Source organism: Pestalotiopsis fici (assembly GCF_000516985.1).
Source record: "Pestalotiopsis fici W106-1 unplaced genomic scaffold PFICI_Scf_1, whole genome shotgun sequence".
In the NCBI taxonomy this organism is placed as follows: Eukaryota; Fungi; Ascomycota; class Sordariomycetes; order Amphisphaeriales; family Sporocadaceae; genus Pestalotiopsis; species Pestalotiopsis fici.
In genome coordinates this window covers 7,119,904-7,136,832 of record NW_006917091.1, presented here as the reverse complement: position 1 = coordinate 7,136,832, position 16,929 = coordinate 7,119,904, and the positions used below count along the sequence as shown (strand labels likewise).

Here is a 16,929-nt window from a genome sequence, read left to right as displayed (position 1 = left end):
TGGGAAAGCGAATCAGCACCAGCCTTATTCCCAGCATCTCTCCATAACATACCAGATCTGGCCACCAACCTACTGTGTAGTACATTGTCCTCGACCGTGGGCCAGGCACACGACAAGACAGATACAGCCAGGGTTCAACCACTGATCTTGACCATGATTGGTGCGCCCTTCCTCCACATTTCGAGTTTCCACTCACCTACCCTATAGAGGTGCATATATGGGGGATGCAGGTGCTTAGACCACAACCGTCAGAAACCTGCCATCAAAGTCGACGCCACTCGGCCGACTAACCTTTGATAGGCGACAAATGCGGGAATGATTCTCCTCTTGGGTCATAAAAATTGTCCGAGTTGTCGCCAAGCAGCTAATCCCCCACACACCATGATGGTTGTGCCCGGACCGAGATGCATGGCGTGTTGTGTAGGTGCGTACGAAGTTGTAGTCGCAAGCCTATTCTGGGCGGCCGAGGTTTGGATCCCTCAAACTTTAATTTTCTTGGGCTCGACCCTGACCTGGAAACTGTTCCGTATACAATTGGGATGGAGGAGTTGGTTGTGCATTGCCAGTTGAGTTGATTGACCAATACTCGTCTCCCACGCTGAATGATTCTTATACCGACCTTGGGACCTCGGGGATACGGAGTACAGGTATGATTCTTTGAGACCTTTTTATGATGTTGATTGATGACGACTTGTTATCTTGGATTGTGGAAGCAGTCGATAACGACCCCGCCGCGGTGCATTTAGTGATGTCTTGTTCAATGAACAAAGGAGCGATGAATATCCTCATCCCGAGGCATTGACCATCATGGTGCCGAGTCGACTTGTACGACGCCAGTTTCGGGGTACCTTGCACCACTCGAGCCACTTTATGCATGCTTGACGATAAAGAGTATCAAGCTATGCGGGGTGACCCTCCAGGAACATTGATGGCAGCCATGTAAATCGCAGGGTCCCAATGTCACATCCCCGGAGCAGTTGACTAGAAACGTGCACATCAGGCTAGTGCACTGGCGGGGAGTTTCCAGTCACAGCATGATTCCCGCTACATCTTCTCAACACTCAAGACGGAATTCTATTTAAACCATATGCCTTGTAGGTAGGTAGAAACGTCGACCTGAAGTTGGTAATCTCGGTAATGGTTAGGACAGCCACTAATGATACCACACAAGTTTTACGTGCGAGAGGTTATGCCAGTATTGGCTACCCCGAAGTCTTCCCTTAGGTAGGGCCTTGAAAATCGACGCGCTTCACTTGTGTGCGCGAGTTTTTCTGTTATGAACAAGACAAGCGCTGTATTCTTCTAATGTATGCATAGAGCGGCGATGTGTAGGATTGCGCCTCTTCTCCATCAAATGTCCGAGCATCCAGTCTATAATTCTTTTATAGCGCAAATCGCGCTGGGAAACTTGTGTTAATCGCAGTTGTCTCTCGGCCAAGAACCGTTTTGGCGGGGTACTTGAGCGCTCTACTCACTACTATAACAGGGAACGATCGTCGGATCAAGAGGGCCCTGCATCATCCAGCACAACCTCGAAGGTTGGATCGGCATTTGCATCAGTTTCTCGCGCACTCGAATGCTATCTGAAATTCTTGTCAATTCACAGAGGCAAGGCTTTCTGTACAGTCTTATCGCAAAAGACGATCACGACACGTATTCACGGCGGCAGGTTGTTGTCTGTGCTTATAACAGTCGCAAGGCATCTCCAGCGATCAGAGGATACAAACAATCTTGCGGGCCGATAGTGACGCTCTGATATCTTTGCGTACCTAGCTATGAAGCTGAGGCGCCAACGTTGCTGCTGCAGTCTAGATACACTAGCTGTGAATTGGCGATACTACCACTGCGTTGAGGCCTCTAAATAGACTTTCTGTAAACTCATCTCGTGCTGCAAATGTGTTTCAGTTTGGCTAAAGGTATACCCTGACAAGCCGGTAGATGCATGGACCAGTCATTGACAGGTAGGTATGCTGCCAAGAGATTTCTGGCTCGGTAATCCATTCCGAACCTGTTCCATCCCGGCCGGAGTCCCTATGGATGGGCTTAGTTGCAGCATCATTTGCTACAAACATTTCCTGCAGAATCACATACAGTGTAGAGATCATATATTAGCTGAAAGATCTTTCCATCTTCTCCACCTTCTACAATGAACAGTATAGTAGTCTAGACACATACCCAAAGGTGCATTTTATTTCACAAATGACGTTTCCACTTGAGACAGTCCTGGTGACCGCAAGCCTGACGATATACTTTGGCGAGGTCGTGTATTTCTTGTTTTCGCAGGCTGCATGATCGGCACTAGCTGTTAATAAAGTATGCTAGGATTTATTAATGGAGAGATAGGTAACATAGAGCACTAAGGGCCTAGCCATTGAATTCAATCTACCAAACTTCTACATCGATACCGGTCCATCGGTGGCTACTCAAGAGAATTGATTTCCCGGAGACCACAGCGATATCACCACCCAGAGCCCCGGTGTGGACTTGATTACGCGGATTCCATCTTTCTAGCACATCTTTCTCGGACCTGTGATGCGCTGCATAGGTATTGTATAACCAGGATGTGAGCTTTTCTGTCTTGTACTGCGGCCCATCACCTAGCAGACGGAGAAGAGAGTTTCTCGACTTCGACGGATCATAGCCCTCCACAAGGTCGTAGAGTGTCATGCAACAAGCACGACCCTTTCCGGTTGTGAAGATTATGAAAACTTCCTCTTGTGATTCACAAGCAAGCAGTAGGGAAAGCAGTCGAAAGAGCTGGCTCAGAGCGCTCGAGTTGCGTAATTTTGACTTCTTTCTTAACCACGGTCCGATTTGGGCCTGTAGGATAAGAACCAAAACAACTATCTGCCAAATAGTCATGCTGGGGCAAGTGCTTTTGTCATCATCTTCAATGAGCATGACCCGATCGTGAGCAGTGTAGCCGAGGTCGATCGCTTTCGCGATGGTTTCATCGTACCTGCTAGCTCTTGCAAAGGCTTTTCTGGCAGTGAGATTTATCATGCCGATACATGCCGAAAGAAGTAAACTTTTCCGCTTTGGCTGAGCAGGACCATTGTCTTCAGTCAGCCCCTTTCGGGAGCAGTCTCGTAAATGTTGCCCTTGAAGAGCCTCTGGATAACCAAAATATGCCAACAAGTGCGGCAACGACGTCCTTTCAGTACTGTGTATGTCCATTCTCCCAGTATAGTTTGGTTTCGCCAACCCACTTGTACGCCCTCTAGTAGGCAAATGCAAACCAATCATTTCGCATATCGGCCACGAAATTTGCTTATCATTGCCGAGGCTCCCTTCCAAGTCACTTTCTAATATCTCGTAACCATAGTTGTAGAACTAGAAAACATGGTTTTCTTTGTACTGGGCGTTCACGATCCCAAGCTCGAGCAGTCGTAATTGGACGTGTGTTTTCACCACATCGAATCCGGGGAATTCCGACTGAAGCATGGAGAGCTTACTTGAATCCATATAATCCTTAACGGTTTTATGGAACAGCCTCACACGAGTGTGGAAATGCGGCAAATTTGTCAACGACGTGCTCGTTTCAGTAGATTGATCCCAAGCAATGGCCTCAACGAAACCGCGAGTCCATTCGTTCAAATGATCGACTACGCGGTTGACATGCTGCTCGGGACCGTGGGTTTCACTACATTGAAGCTGTCGAAGTAGAGCTTGATCAAGATCCTCTTCATCATAAATCCAGTTGAGGGATTGTGCATTGATTGGGTCCTTGAATGGATTCGTAAGCACGGTGAGCAGTATTCGACAGCATCTTCGTCTTTGTGCTTCTCCCATAGAGTCGAATAGTTTCTGATATAGTTCATGAAGCTCGTCGGGAAGTTCATCGAGCTTTCTCCACAGATCTTTCGCAGAATGTGTAATCCTAGTCTCGAACAAAAGCTCTTTCGTGACGAGGACTGCCCATAGGAAGACACCTTGCGCTTTGGTGACGATGTGGTCAATAAAATTATCGTAATTTGGGATCATCTTAGAGTTTGAAGTCTTTGTGAACTGGTCGCGGCAATACTTTTCGATATCACCGCTTGTAAATTCGTGAAGGTGAATCTGCCGAATGGTTGGTGCGTTCTTGGAGCTGAAGGTGCTCTCAAATTGCACCTCAGGTCTGGAACTTACACAAAACTTAACTCGGGCGCAGCTCTGATGAGCCCAATTGCGTAGGTTGTCCGCAAGCTGCCAGTAGTCTGTGTAGCTACCTTCATACTCGTCTAGTCCGTCGATGAAGATGCACATCTTATGTTTATCCGCCACAGTCACGTCTATCAGTGATTGGAACGCTTCCCTAAGTTTTGGAGGTCTGACCAGATCAGCAAGTTCATATGCTAACTGACGATCATGGCGAAACTCCTTGAACTCTTCAGGAAACTCATCAGGATAAATTTTCCTAATCAAGTGGCGGTGCTCATTCAGGATCGTGAAGAGGACGAACCGATAAAGCCCTTCCAAGGACTTTACCTCCTTTTCGCCAGGAGCAAAAAAGAAGAAGTTGGCCCAGAGCAAAGTATCACCTTCTGCCCAGGCATTGAGAGCATTTCGCGTTTGTTTGTCGTTGCATATCAGTTTCATAAGTGTCGACTTCCCCGAGCCAGCCTTCCCGCAAATATGGAACACTCCTTCACCTGACTCTAGCCACATCATAAATGCGTCGCGAGTTTCCTGAAATTTCTGTGGCGGCATGTTGTTGCTACGAGGATTTGTCGCCTTAAATCGTTCCTGTTTGTCAAAGAGCCATCGGAAGGTGCCTTCGCCTGCCTCAGAAGTGTTGTCTTCCCGAAGATACATGCTATCGAAACGTAAGGTCTTTAGAATCGAGTTGAATACTCTTTCATGGTAAACCTCAGACCCAAAGTTCCGAAGCTCGTTGATGATGGCAGAATGATCCTGATCCTGATTCTGTTTGTATGCTTGTAACAGATCAAGTAGCCCGGCTCGTCGCGCTCGGAAGCTGCCGTGTCGTGTTTCAGAAAGCTTTACGATGTCATTCTGTATTTCGTCCAATTTCCCTTTGATATCGGACTGTCCATCGCTAATCGAAACCGAGGTCAGTAAATGTCGAGCCGCCGCCAGAATTTTCGCAGCAGGTAATTAATCTCACTTTAGTGCACGCAAGAGATCCAAGGTCATTTGCGCACGTAACTTTCCCAACTTATCCTCGATCAAAGAAATTTCGTCCTTTTTCCGATAGGCTGAGAGCATCGCCAAGAGATGCTCAGTCTTCGACCCCTTGTCTTTTACCTTCAATTTGTCCAGCAAATCGAGGAGCTCTTGACAAGACGTCGTACATTCCGTGGCAATTGACATCATATATCGTGGTCCGTTCGCATGGCGCAATTTACTGGACAACTCCTCCAGATTTTGTGTCGTAATAGTTAAATGCTCCAAGCTCTTGACGGTATCGCGAGAACTCTTCCAGAACCCACTGAGCTCCTTCGCGAACTTGGTGGCAGTGATTCCAGCATCAATAAAAGTATAGACCGTTCCGGCAAGCGCAAACGCGCTTAACGGGTCCATAGTGACAATAGCCCGTGATTGATTGCGGGACGGCTTCAGTCAGTGATCTCATCACTGAAGGCACCGAATGGTGGAGAATTGGAGAGGTAGCCTAGAGAAGATCTGACTGCAGACCCTAGGGAAGAGAGTAATGTATTACCTTGCACAGCAGGCTGCGAGAGCACTTGAATGCTAAGCCACAAATTATACGCCAATCGCAGATGTTGTATGTTCGTTGCATAACATACCTACACATACATGTATGCGTGGCGCCAGCTGATTCGTGTTCATGCATTTCAGCGCACATGCAACAACAGTGGTTGGCTGTTGGCATTTTCAAGTTTCAAGCTTGCAGCCTGCTCGTATTTTTCAGCAAATGCATATCACTGGACTGGGCTTCATATTCTGTACAACTCCAAAACGACCTATGTTGTAATAAGACTACCACGATAGCGCAGTAAGTTGGGATTATGGTCAGAAATGCACTGGGGTCTTTTGCAGCGTACTCCGCTAAGAGGCTCCCAGCTTAGTAAAACTTTCCAAATTTCTTTATCCTGGCTAAATCTATAGCTTTGTGCAGCAGTATTAACTGCATAGATTTTGTGCAGAACCTTACAGATCCTATGTATTCAATATTTCATGGTCCCTTATATTTTCAGTCGTTTTATAGGGTAAATAAGTACATAATAATCTAGCGTTACAAACACGTATTTACAAGCTCCGAGTTGACTGCTAAGAAACATTTCAGCCAAAGAGGAATTCCACGGTCTGAAAACATAACACATGACTTGGGCTGTGGTTCTCAGTTTGAATAGTGCATTAATTTCGCTTTTATGTACTCAACGCACTTTGGTATTTGTAGTTATCTAGAGGAACTCATGCCGTTGGGATTTGTGTGCGAAAATCTGGAGTATACACCCGCAGTGCAGTGTGCACAACACATGGCCTTGTCCTCATCCTAACTTGTCCAGCAACTGCTACCAGAGATCAAGTTGCAATTCGGTAAAAACTACGTCCTGAAACTGTTCTTCTTCTTCAAGATTACTTGATTACCATGACACCGAAGAGCATTTACATCATGAAATCAGTGATATCGAAATATCACATACATTGTTAATACATGTTTTAATTCGTATAGAACTAGCGGCGAATCCCCCACCAACGCACCTAGCAGGTAAAATACTTACCTATCCTGAAAACGTATATCGATACTTGTGGTTCATACAGCAATAAAGTGCATCTGCAAACTGTTTGAAGTATGAGAACAAAACTCACAGCAACAAAGGACCCTTGCAGCATTCACTGTCTATTATTCAGAATCTAGCCTTTCACCGCTCATAACTAATCGTTCGCGCAGCCAGATCGTGGCGCATTTACAGAGATATAGAAAAGTGGACCTTTGAATGCGTGCTGCCGGAGAACGGAGATCACCTAAAAACGATGATCTCACTATGGAATAGTAGAACGGTCTTATCCAGGGATGCTATCGGCAAGACAAGGGGAACATTGTGCCGACGATAAACAAGCGCAATTGTCAACCCAGACAATTCACCATCAATCTGCCAGCAGCCGCCCTTCATTATCGTGACGTTCTAGAATTATTCACAATTCCTTATCCATTTCAGCCCGCCATGTCAACTGCCAAGTAAACCGGCCTCCCAAGCTATGCGTGGAAAGGCTTCATCGCCGCAAGTGCAAGGGCGCATCGTAGGAGGATACACCAGGGATATCGTGGGCCTGTCCTGGGGTTGCCCCCAAGTCCGGCACTGGATCGGATAATGGGATCAACGAAAACTGTGCAATTTTGCATCACCATGAAGCTTACTGGACATGGGAGACGACGACGCTAGATCGAGCCAAGCCAACCTATCGGACTCATGATATCCACTGTTCGCTGTGACAGCATCATGGAGAGATAAGACGCAATCATGAGATTGAGATATAAGGGTCACGAAAGTGCGCAAGGAAATTGTAACAAGTCCTAAATCTTCATCGCCAATAATCCAACACAATGAGACTCTCGATTCTGCTTGCTCTCACCAGTAGTGTCGTCGCATCTTGCGGCGGCACGGCTGCCAGGACCGACCGGGCTGGAGCCGTCAACCCCGGCGGCCCGAAGATCATCATGGACAATGACTGGAATTCGGGCGCTGCGACGCAATTCTTGAGTAAGTGTACCCTTGGCGGCCCAGGTTGCCCGTCATTGCTCGGCTTTGGATGTATTGGTCCATCCAGAGCGTTTCATGGGCCATCTATACCTGTGACTCGGCTGTGATAGACCTAGTACAAGGCTAATTTTCCTATCACAGTGGCTCTTGACTATGGTTGGGATGTCCTCGGATTGATTGGCGACACCTCCAACTCCTGGGCACTGCAATGCAGCATGCATGCCCTTGCCCTCCTCGAGATTGGCAACCTCTCGTGTATTCCAGTACACAAGGGCTCGGACTATCCGCTGCTCATGACACCAAAGCTGATGCAGAGCTATGAGACCATTATGGGCCCCCTCGCTTGGGAAGGAGTGGTAAGTAGGGAATACAAGCATGTCCTATATCATCATATGGTGCCATACGGGACTATCGCAAGCCTCGGGCTGCTAACACTTCCCTTTTCCCACAATACAGTTCAAGCCGCAAAACGACACGGCCGAGGCTCTTGGCTCGGATCCTACAAGCGGCGACCCGCGCCGCATCGTCAAGGAGGCTTTCATTGAGGGCTACCCCAATACCACGCTTGCAGGAGACTTGGCTGCGGCATGGATGGTTGAGCAAGTCCGCAAATATCCTGGCGAGGTCACCATCTTCTCTGCCGGCGCCCTGACAAACATTGCCATGGCTGTGCGCATGGACTCGGAGTTTGCCAAGAACACAAAGGCTCTATGGATCATGGGCGGTTTTGCCGATACCAACCTCTTGATGACGAGCGGAAGCACACTCCAGGCCGATATCAACACCGATGTAGGTTTCATACTTCTAATATTCTAGCCTATTTCTAACAAAATTTTAGTTCAACTTCAAGGCCGATCCTGAAGCTACCAAGATCGCCCTTACTGCGGATTTCCCAAACATTAGTAGGTAGATATCAAGCCGTTTGTGCAAATACACCACTGCTGACCACGACACACAACAGCCCTTGTAGCCAACGCAGCCAATGCGCTCGACTTGTTCCCTACACCAGAATACATTGCCGAGATTGCTGAAGTTGTCAACCCATGCACTGTTGTCAACTCGGCCGCCGCTTATCCCGACTTGCCGTTCTGGGATGAGGCAACGTTGCTGACATTGCTCGAGCCTGACTCTGTGCTCAACCAGACCTCATGTAAGTTACGAATGAAACAGTAACATATGCATACAAGACACGTCGCTGATTCAACCTTTTTTTTTTCCCTTACTTGCAGTCTACGTCAATGTCGATACGTCCTACTACAGCCCAACCTATGGAAATATTTGGGCCTACCAAGAGGCATTGGTCCCCAGCCAGCAGGATCTCCGCGAAGTCAACTTTGTCTATTCGATCAATGGCACGACTTTCCAGAGCGCTCTGAAGAGAGCCCTTCAGTATCCAAAGTCCTGCGCCTAGAATAGCGAGGAGTGCGCCTTGTACTCGTGATGAATCATTTGGGAGTCGGGATATGCACCATCATGACACCTTGAAAAGGGACAGACGGCTGCTAGGCGACCGCAACTGTAGATTAAAATCCTAATGTTAAATTTATCAATGGACCATGCTATTTTCGAGGTCAAGTTGAGCAAGTTCGTACGCGGTTGATAAACAAAATGAAAGAAATGACAAGTAATCATCCAATTGATTTCAATCAAATTTAACTATTCATCTTTATATAACTTATATGCTACCCTTCCCATACCCAGTTCTGGTTGATCTCGCCCTTGGTGATGTCTGCACCATCTCTCCTCAGCTCCCTCAAGGCCATACCATAGTCACCCTTGTTGGGCGTGCGCAAAAGCGTGTGGATGTGGAATCTCTTTGGTTCAGTGTTTGACAAGAAAACACCGCTGTGGTGGTCAAACTCCACTACAATGACTGGGCTCTGAATCCGAAAGTAAAACGAATCTTGGTCGGCGAACCCTCCGATCCAAGAGAAATACGTCTCGTGGAACCAGTCCTTGCAGTCTTGCAGCTTGAGCTTTCGGGACTGGGCGGGCAGGTACAAGAGGTATTGCTCCAAGATGCCGAGCACCAAGTCTTGTTGCTGCGCAGAGAGATCCGCCACCACGATGCCCTCGTACGGGACGATGCGGTTATCTCTATAAGCACCGAGCAAGTGGCGCTGATCGTCGTGGTTCCAGCGTCCCTTGGGCATCTTGTCATCCTTCATCTTCTCGTACGTTTGGGCCCTCTTTTGCAGTTCTGGGCTCAGACTCTGCATGAGCTGGAGACCAAGCTTGTCCTCCTCGTAGAGGATTCGCGTGCCCTTGTAAGGACCCTCGTCAATCAAGTTGGGCTCTGCACCCGTGAACCACGGGGAGATTATGATTTGCGGTCCATAGAAGAATACCGATAGGCATAGATGGTGGCCGTAGAAGCTGTAGCCCCAGGGCGCATCGACAGAGGGCTTTCCAAAAAGGCAAAAGTTGTAAGAGTACTCGTTCATGACCTTGGGGGCCTTGACGAGCTCTCCCAGAAAGTGGTTCACTCGCATGGCGCCGAGCGCCTTTTCGTAGCCTTCGGGGCTCAAGGTGGCCTCGAGGACCTTGAGGACTGCTTCGCGCAGCTCAGGGGTAATCTCATCCAGCCTGATGCCCTTGTCAGACAGCAAGAACTCGGGGTTTGACCATGTCCGCCACTTTTCACTGTCAACGTGCAGCAGCGTCTTGGCCTTTTGCTGGTCATTGAGCTGAGCAATTACATTTTCCGTAACTTTGACAATGTCTGCGATTGGTACACCCTCATCGCGGAGTTTGAAGAGATCTTTTCGTGGGTTGCCGTCTGTCGTGACACCACGATACGGCTCCTTGAGAAGATCGAACCAAAGAGAAACCAGGCCGTACAGCCATGGGGGTCGCTGGTGGTCGATTAGCTCCGCGGCATGGCTGTAGGCGTCGCACTCTGCGATACGCTGAAACCGCGGTGTATTGAGGTCAGGAAGATATTCCCGAAACGACTTTGACAGGTCAATGCTGGCCATTTTTTGAGGATTTGATTGAACAAGAGTTGAAGTGTTGTAGCCGTCAGGTAATGTTTGGAGCGACAGTCAATGAATGAAGCAAGGTAATCTAGCTCATGAGATTGAACGACTAGTAGTCAATCAGTCGGCTGGAAACCTTTGAGCTAGGACACTGCCGCCGGAAATTCCGAGCAAGTTGGTAGGTATACTTTGTTGAGAGAATGAGCTCCGAGGTGGGCGGGAAGCCGTCCGATATATCCACCGAGCGGGACAATGTGAGGCCTGTACACTGGACAATGCCGCTGCTGCAATCGCTGTCAAGGCTTTGGGAAGAGTATTGAAAGAGACGAGGTATATCGAACGATTGTTACGAGTCTCAGCTGATCTTTTCAAGCAAATACCCAAGGTAAGTCTTTGGTCTTGCATCCGACTCGGCTGTTATTTTGGGACCGAAGAAAGCTGTATGTAGGTAGTTCAAGTCGGCGATAGGACCCCGCCATTTTCCCACGCGGCTAGTAGGGAGGGGCGCTGTGAGTTCAATTGCCATAGGGGAGAAATATCGCCGCAATGCGGGGGCAGGGGGGGACATTGTGGGGAGGTCGATGGTCTAAATAACACCGAATTGCAAAACAATACACGTGGGCTGGTTGGTTACACGAGATACTTATTGCAGGAGGAACTAAAAGCCTACAAAGACAACAAGAGACCGAGCGTAGTTGATTAATTAGCTGGAGATTTTGCGGCATCTTAGACATGTAGATGGTGTAAAAAAAGTATATTGGAATACCTCCTTTCTGAAGCGTCTGCCTGTATCAAACTACAGGTAGTTTCAATGTTATGTAGGGACCTAGGCTACTAAAATGGTCTGCACGCGTGTTGTCCGCGCTTAGCATTAGAGATCAAAGGAAACTCTGTGACTTTAGGCGCGACTTTAGGACCATATTTTCAAATGGTGTTGGAATGAATAAAAAATACCTAGCTTTACAGAGACGCCTTTCAAGCTCACACGTTCGGCCTCATGTAACCTCTTCGATCCGTTCTGCGTCCTCAATGTCAGGCTCTAGGCTCAAGTTGGTGCCCAGACTGACCCCCAACGTTAGACCCTCGAACCTCGACTTGACGACGGTGTCGACAATATTGTCAAAGACTTCTCTCTGAATGACGGCACCAAAGTCGAGGCAACGGACCATGCCGCGGAAGCCTCGCGTCAGGCCCTCGATGATCTGGCGGTCAAGTGCGACGTCAGGGCCGTAAATCTGGACAATCTCGAACCAAGCCTGTACTGGTGCAAGCTCACGATCTGGAGGGTTCAAGGTCATGGCGAGGCCGTAGAGAGAATCTAGTGATAAGCCAACGGACTGCCATTCAATGTCATGCGTATCCGGGTTGCAAGAAGGATTCGACTTGATGACGGCATTGACCGCATCAATGCGCGTAAAGATGTCGGGCGTTGCGTGCTGAAGCGCAATCGACGATGCCATCAACGCGTGTCCATTCTCTGCGTCCATCGGGTCATATGATAAGTGTTTGTAGTGCGACGGGTCGAAGTGGTTCCAGCAAATGTGTTCAAGGCTACAGTCATTGTCTCGTGCGTAAGTAAAGCATTCCGGACAAGAGCATAGTAGGATAGGCAAGAAATGTAGTGGAACTCACGAGAGTATAAAGTTGATGACTAGCTCCGTCTGTTCCTCTGTTAGCGCGCTAGACACTGGCCCTGGTGATGCGCCAAAGTCAGACACGCTTGCTGTGGCAACGGTCATGGTCGGGGTCATCTCCATCGCGGAGAAGGTCGGCGAGAACATGTCTTGTGTCCTATTTCCCAGACTTGGACTGGGTGACCTCGATACGCGGAATGTCGGCGTGCTGTCACTCATGTCCATACGGAGTATGTACTCGGGCTCGTCCGTGCCAGTATTCGCCTCGGCCTTTGAGACCGGATCCGGTGGCAGAATTTCGGGGCTGATTGTTGGGGCCGGCAGCCGTACTGGTGCTCTTGGAACAGGCGCGCCGAGGTTCATCATCCCCGACGCCACAGCATTTTTGGAGAGTTGTTTCCTCATGGTCTCGTTCTCGGCCCTCAGAGCGTTCGCATCGGTCTCCGTCTGCTCGATCATATCTCGTAGACGGGCAATGTCCATCTCTAGCTCCTTGGTGTAGTTTGCCTTGCGCTGGCGATGTTGTTTTTGGGCCTTCCTAACTTGGGCCCTTCGGGCTTGCGCCCGCGACTTTGCATTATCGGTCACTTCATTTTGCGTGGAATCTGATGACCTTTGTCAGCAGCGTTTCTAACATGAGAATGAATAAGAAATATAGAGTGAATTCATGCGGAAAAGTCTTATACCGAGGGAGCAAATAACGCGAGATACATAAGGATAGTGTCTTGATAGGATGGCCACGGAGTAGCCAGCCCCACACACCCGAACCAGTACGAAGGGGCAAGATGTGATTCAAAGACTTTGTCAGTCCATAAGATGATGTGAAGAGAGTACTTCCTGGTGAGACTGCTCTCAATCCCACGCTTGACCGCATGCGCTTCTAGCTGTCCACCTCAAGTGATAGTCTGTTGTGGCATCCTGTCTACATGGGATTTGCTGTTGGGGTGGTCCCTTGTTTGTCCTTCTTGACATTTGTGAAGTCGAACCGTAGTTCAGTTGTGAAAAGGGAGAGTCGTCTTGGCATGATGGGAAATACTCCAAGGAAAACGGAAAGAAAAAGAAATGTATGACTAGTGACTTACATACCTACACCGGCGCTCGGGAGGAAAGTAACGGTTTTGGCCTGATGAGCCTCCTTGTTGCGCTTCCAAAAGTCCTCAAATGAAGGTCGATCCTCGAGACCACCAGGATCGGCTCCATCGCCAGGAGGAGTGTCGTGCGGTAGGTCCGCAGAGACCTCCATCATGAGCCGACGTGATGGCAACTGCGGCAGAAGTACAAAGGAAGACTCGTCTGGTATTGCACTGATGGACAGGGGTGGGGTGATAATAGTTCGCAGGCCCTCCTAGTCGAGCCACGTGTAGCCGGGGTACCGTTTTCCCAGCTGAGAATGGCTTGTGGACGGTTCCAAGATGGTATCTTTGACTTTGGCGCGATCTTTTTGAGATGGGGTTCCAAGAAACGTGACCAGGCTAACGTAGCAGGAGGGTATCAAGAGAGGATGGGGTGGAGGATGAAATTGTCGAGGAAGAAAGAAAAAATTGTTTCTAGAATGGTTCTTTCTCTAGGTCGAGGCTGCAAGTCAGGTCCCCTGTGTCACTACATCTCGCCGCAGTCTGGAACCCATGAGCCGTTGGACAACGTGGGCAGAAAACCGCATGATCCAGGCGACATGTGGAATCAATCATAAAGTTTTGGGAAGGCGGTCAGAGAGTCGCCCCGAGCGTCCGACCAATGACGTGTGTAGCCAGCTTAGCTCCGGATGAGCTGCCGGCACGGTCAGCCCCGTGTGGGACGGACGTAGCTATTTTCTTATTGCTGACTACATAGGCAGGTAGCCTTTGCTTCCAAATGGTTCCAGGTGACTAATGGAATATTATCAACGCCATTCAATGTCGACAGTTATGGGTGGTAGCGTGATTATATGTGGGAAAGGCATGTGCTTGGTACCATGGCGAGATGGCTTGCTGGGGGCCCTGATATAGCCCTCTGAGAGATCGCTTCATGCAGTGAGTAATGAGTGAAGATACCAAATCAATTATGTCTTCTATGAAAATGCTCACTGTGCATGCTTTTGGTAATGCCAAAATGCATTGCGCAAAGACCTGTCCATGAACGCCTGGTGCTGAACAAATGTGCGATGAATTCGCTTCCTTTTGTCACAAGACCCCAATACTTGCCGAGTCGCTTTTTGCCATGCCTAAACGCCGCTGGAAATGCCAAACCATTAATTCATCAATTATCTGCACCAGTCTCATCGTCTGTTGCCGTGTCTTCCTCAAGCTCTTCGTCAAGAACTTCCTCCTCTTCCTCGTCACTCTCATCCTCCGAATCGTCAGGATTGAGTCCGGGAATATCCTGCCACTGTAGATAATCCGAATCTACCCAACGTTTACTCGTGGGTAGTTGGTAAGGGTCAAATGGAAAGAAGGAGTCCAGTCTCTGCCAGCTCTCATCACTCAAGTCCAGTCCAGATTCACGTAGTGCGCCGCCGTTTGCGTATGCTGTGGAGACAAATTGTGACAGCCGGAGGCGTTTGTTAGCCTCGATCAGCGGATAGATATACATGAACCGGAAGCGGTGCGCAAGCAGGGCAAACTGGTCCACGATGCCTGGAGAACAGACTTTGAGTGGATTTAGCCTCGAGTAGATGTTCCGCCTAAGAATATCCTTGACGTCTGCGATCCACTCAATGTCCTGGTCGAGATAAGAAGAAGGGTCGTCCTCATCGACGTCTTCTGGAACAGATGCTACCAGGTCACGCCATCTGAAACAAAAGATATACATCAACGCCTGCGTTAATGAATAAAAGGCTGCGTATCGTCGGACATCCGGACCACGGCAGGATGCCTCATAAAGAGTTCGCATCTGATCGAGATGATAGCCAAGGACTTCAAAGATGGTGCGTACAATGTGGCCGGGGACATGAGCGCCTCGGGCCACGAAACTAGCCAAGTATGCGCATGCTGCCTGACGCAGCACAAGTGGCCGCTGCGACTCGAAAGCAATGTTAATGCAAGTGCCGCAAAATGCATCCATCAATCGCTCGGACTTTTGTGCAATGTGGAACACGAGGAACTGAGTGTGTCGCGACTTGTACGTAGGCAGGATGATGTTCGAGAACTCAGCCAGCAGGTCGCTAAAGGATTCAAGAGCTTCGTCAGACTCAGGATCGGCGTACTGTGGCTCATTAAGCCGAAAAAGCAGGTGCATGATAAAGTCCATCTTCTCGATGCTTTCCTTGACGGCATTGACCTTGGCATATTCGTCCTCGTCCTCGTCACTAACAACGGACTCGGCATCGCTTTCATCGCCGTCATCGCCTTGCAGCTCAGCTGCTGCTTGGGAGGATTTGAGGGCCAGAGCCACCATGGCGGTGAGGTTGTCGTCCAGATCGTCCAAATCCGTTTGCATATGAACATCGGTTTGGACCAGGTGGCTGATGATAAGATCCATGATCTCCGTCTTGAGCTGTGGGGCATATTCTCGTAGTCGAAGGAGGTTTTCTACATATGCCAAATGTATCCGGGTTGACTCTGTCTCAAAAGGATATTTCTTTGCAATGACACGGCCAAGAACCGACTGAGCAGCGGGGAAAACTCGGAGTAGATATTGTAGAGCCTGGTGCAAGCGCTCTTGAACGCGCTCCTTGGCAACAGGTGCAAACCCATCCACTGCCCAAGCGGATGATCGAGAGTCGGAAAACCTTTCTACCAAAGACAACAGAACCTGCTCAAGATAGGAGCCTTGACCGCTAATGAGGGCTCCCAGGAATTGCGTGTAGACTCGGACAAACTGTTCATCACGGCCGAGCCATTGACATTTCAGGACTTCCTTCACAAGGCCGTTGGCAGACCTGCCTAGATGTGGGATGAAGCTAGCGAGCGCAACCATGTAGACTTTGAGTTCTTGGCGTCGTTTCTCTGGAAGTGATGGGTCCGAGTCATCGTCTTCATACTCCTCCTCGTAGAGTCGTTGTTTACCCGAGAGTGTCTCCTTTAGGATATCGTATTCCTCGTCATCTCCTCTTGAGTGTCCGTCGAGGGCGTCCTGTATCTCCTTTTTGACCTCGTCGACGGACCTCGTGCCGACCTCGTGTATCTCTAAATTCATGTTGAACTCGACTCGCTGACGTTTGCGTGGGCTCTGAGAACCATCCATAGTGCTGTCGCTGTGGAGGCTATCATCGTCGGCGGCTTTCCGCTTGCCGTTGAAGGAGGGGGACGTTTTGAGAATGGGTTTGAGCGGACCAGTGCTCAATTTGAAGGATTGTCGAGACAAGGGCGCGACCGTGGCAGCGGTGGCGGCGGCGGCCTGCATCTGCGTCGGCATCGAGACTGTTGCCGCTTCAACAGGCACCTTGATCCTAGACACAACTGCGATCACGTGTCGTGACAAAACCTGCTGCTACGGTATGCTTTGTCCAAGATGCAGAAAAAGAATGTCGAGGAATTATGGCACATAATTCGTAAAGAGGTAGGCCTGTAGGATGCGTGCTCTCACAAAGGCCTAATTGCGATGAGGGCGGACGACAGTGACGAATAGTGCAGAAACATTCAGGTTTCAGAGGGGCTTTCCAAAAATTTCGACATCCACCGTCACGCGCGAAAGACTGAAAAACGCAGTGGAGTGGCGGGGCGTAAT

The 16,929-nt window shown here is 49.2% G+C and overlaps 5 protein-coding genes across 5 annotated transcripts; 1 reads left to right on the top strand and 4 right to left on the bottom strand.

The window, feature by feature from the left end:
• Positions 1-3,333: 3,333 nt before the first annotated feature.
• PFICI_02079 (uncharacterized protein) lies at positions 3,334-5,526 on the bottom strand (the record flags this gene model as incomplete). The annotated part of the gene is made up of 2 exons (XM_007830660.1): positions 3,334-5,041; positions 5,111-5,526. The coding sequence occupies 2 exons, from the start codon at positions 5,524-5,526 to the stop codon at positions 3,334-3,336; spliced, it is 2,124 nt and encodes a 707-aa protein (XP_007828851.1).
• A 1,990-nt stretch (positions 5,527-7,516) lies between these two features.
• PFICI_02078 (uncharacterized protein) lies at positions 7,517-9,084 on the top strand (the record flags this gene model as incomplete). The annotated part of the gene is made up of 6 exons (XM_007830659.1): positions 7,517-7,673; positions 7,815-8,029; positions 8,130-8,462; positions 8,512-8,575; positions 8,635-8,823; positions 8,903-9,084. The coding sequence occupies 6 exons, from the start codon at positions 7,517-7,519 to the stop codon at positions 9,082-9,084; spliced, it is 1,140 nt and encodes a 379-aa protein (XP_007828850.1).
• A 271-nt stretch (positions 9,085-9,355) lies between these two features.
• Positions 9,356-10,651, bottom strand: PFICI_02077 (uncharacterized protein; the record flags this gene model as incomplete). The annotated part of the gene is made up of 1 exon (XM_007830658.1): positions 9,356-10,651. One exon carries the CDS (start codon positions 10,649-10,651, stop codon positions 9,356-9,358), a length of 1,296 nt encoding a protein of 431 aa, XP_007828849.1.
• A 995-nt stretch (positions 10,652-11,646) lies between these two features.
• On the bottom strand, positions 11,647-13,528 carry PFICI_02076 (uncharacterized protein; the record flags this gene model as incomplete). Its single annotated transcript, XM_007830657.1, has 3 exons — positions 11,647-12,202; positions 12,284-12,890; positions 13,372-13,528. The coding sequence occupies 3 exons, from the start codon at positions 13,526-13,528 to the stop codon at positions 11,647-11,649; spliced, it is 1,320 nt and encodes a 439-aa protein (XP_007828848.1).
• Positions 13,529-14,520: 992 nt separating this feature from the next.
• On the bottom strand, positions 14,521-16,605 carry PFICI_02075 (uncharacterized protein; the record flags this gene model as incomplete). Its single annotated transcript, XM_007830656.1, has 1 exon — positions 14,521-16,605. One exon carries the CDS (start codon positions 16,603-16,605, stop codon positions 14,521-14,523), a length of 2,085 nt encoding a protein of 694 aa, XP_007828847.1.
• Between the last annotated feature and the right edge of the window lie 324 nt (positions 16,606-16,929).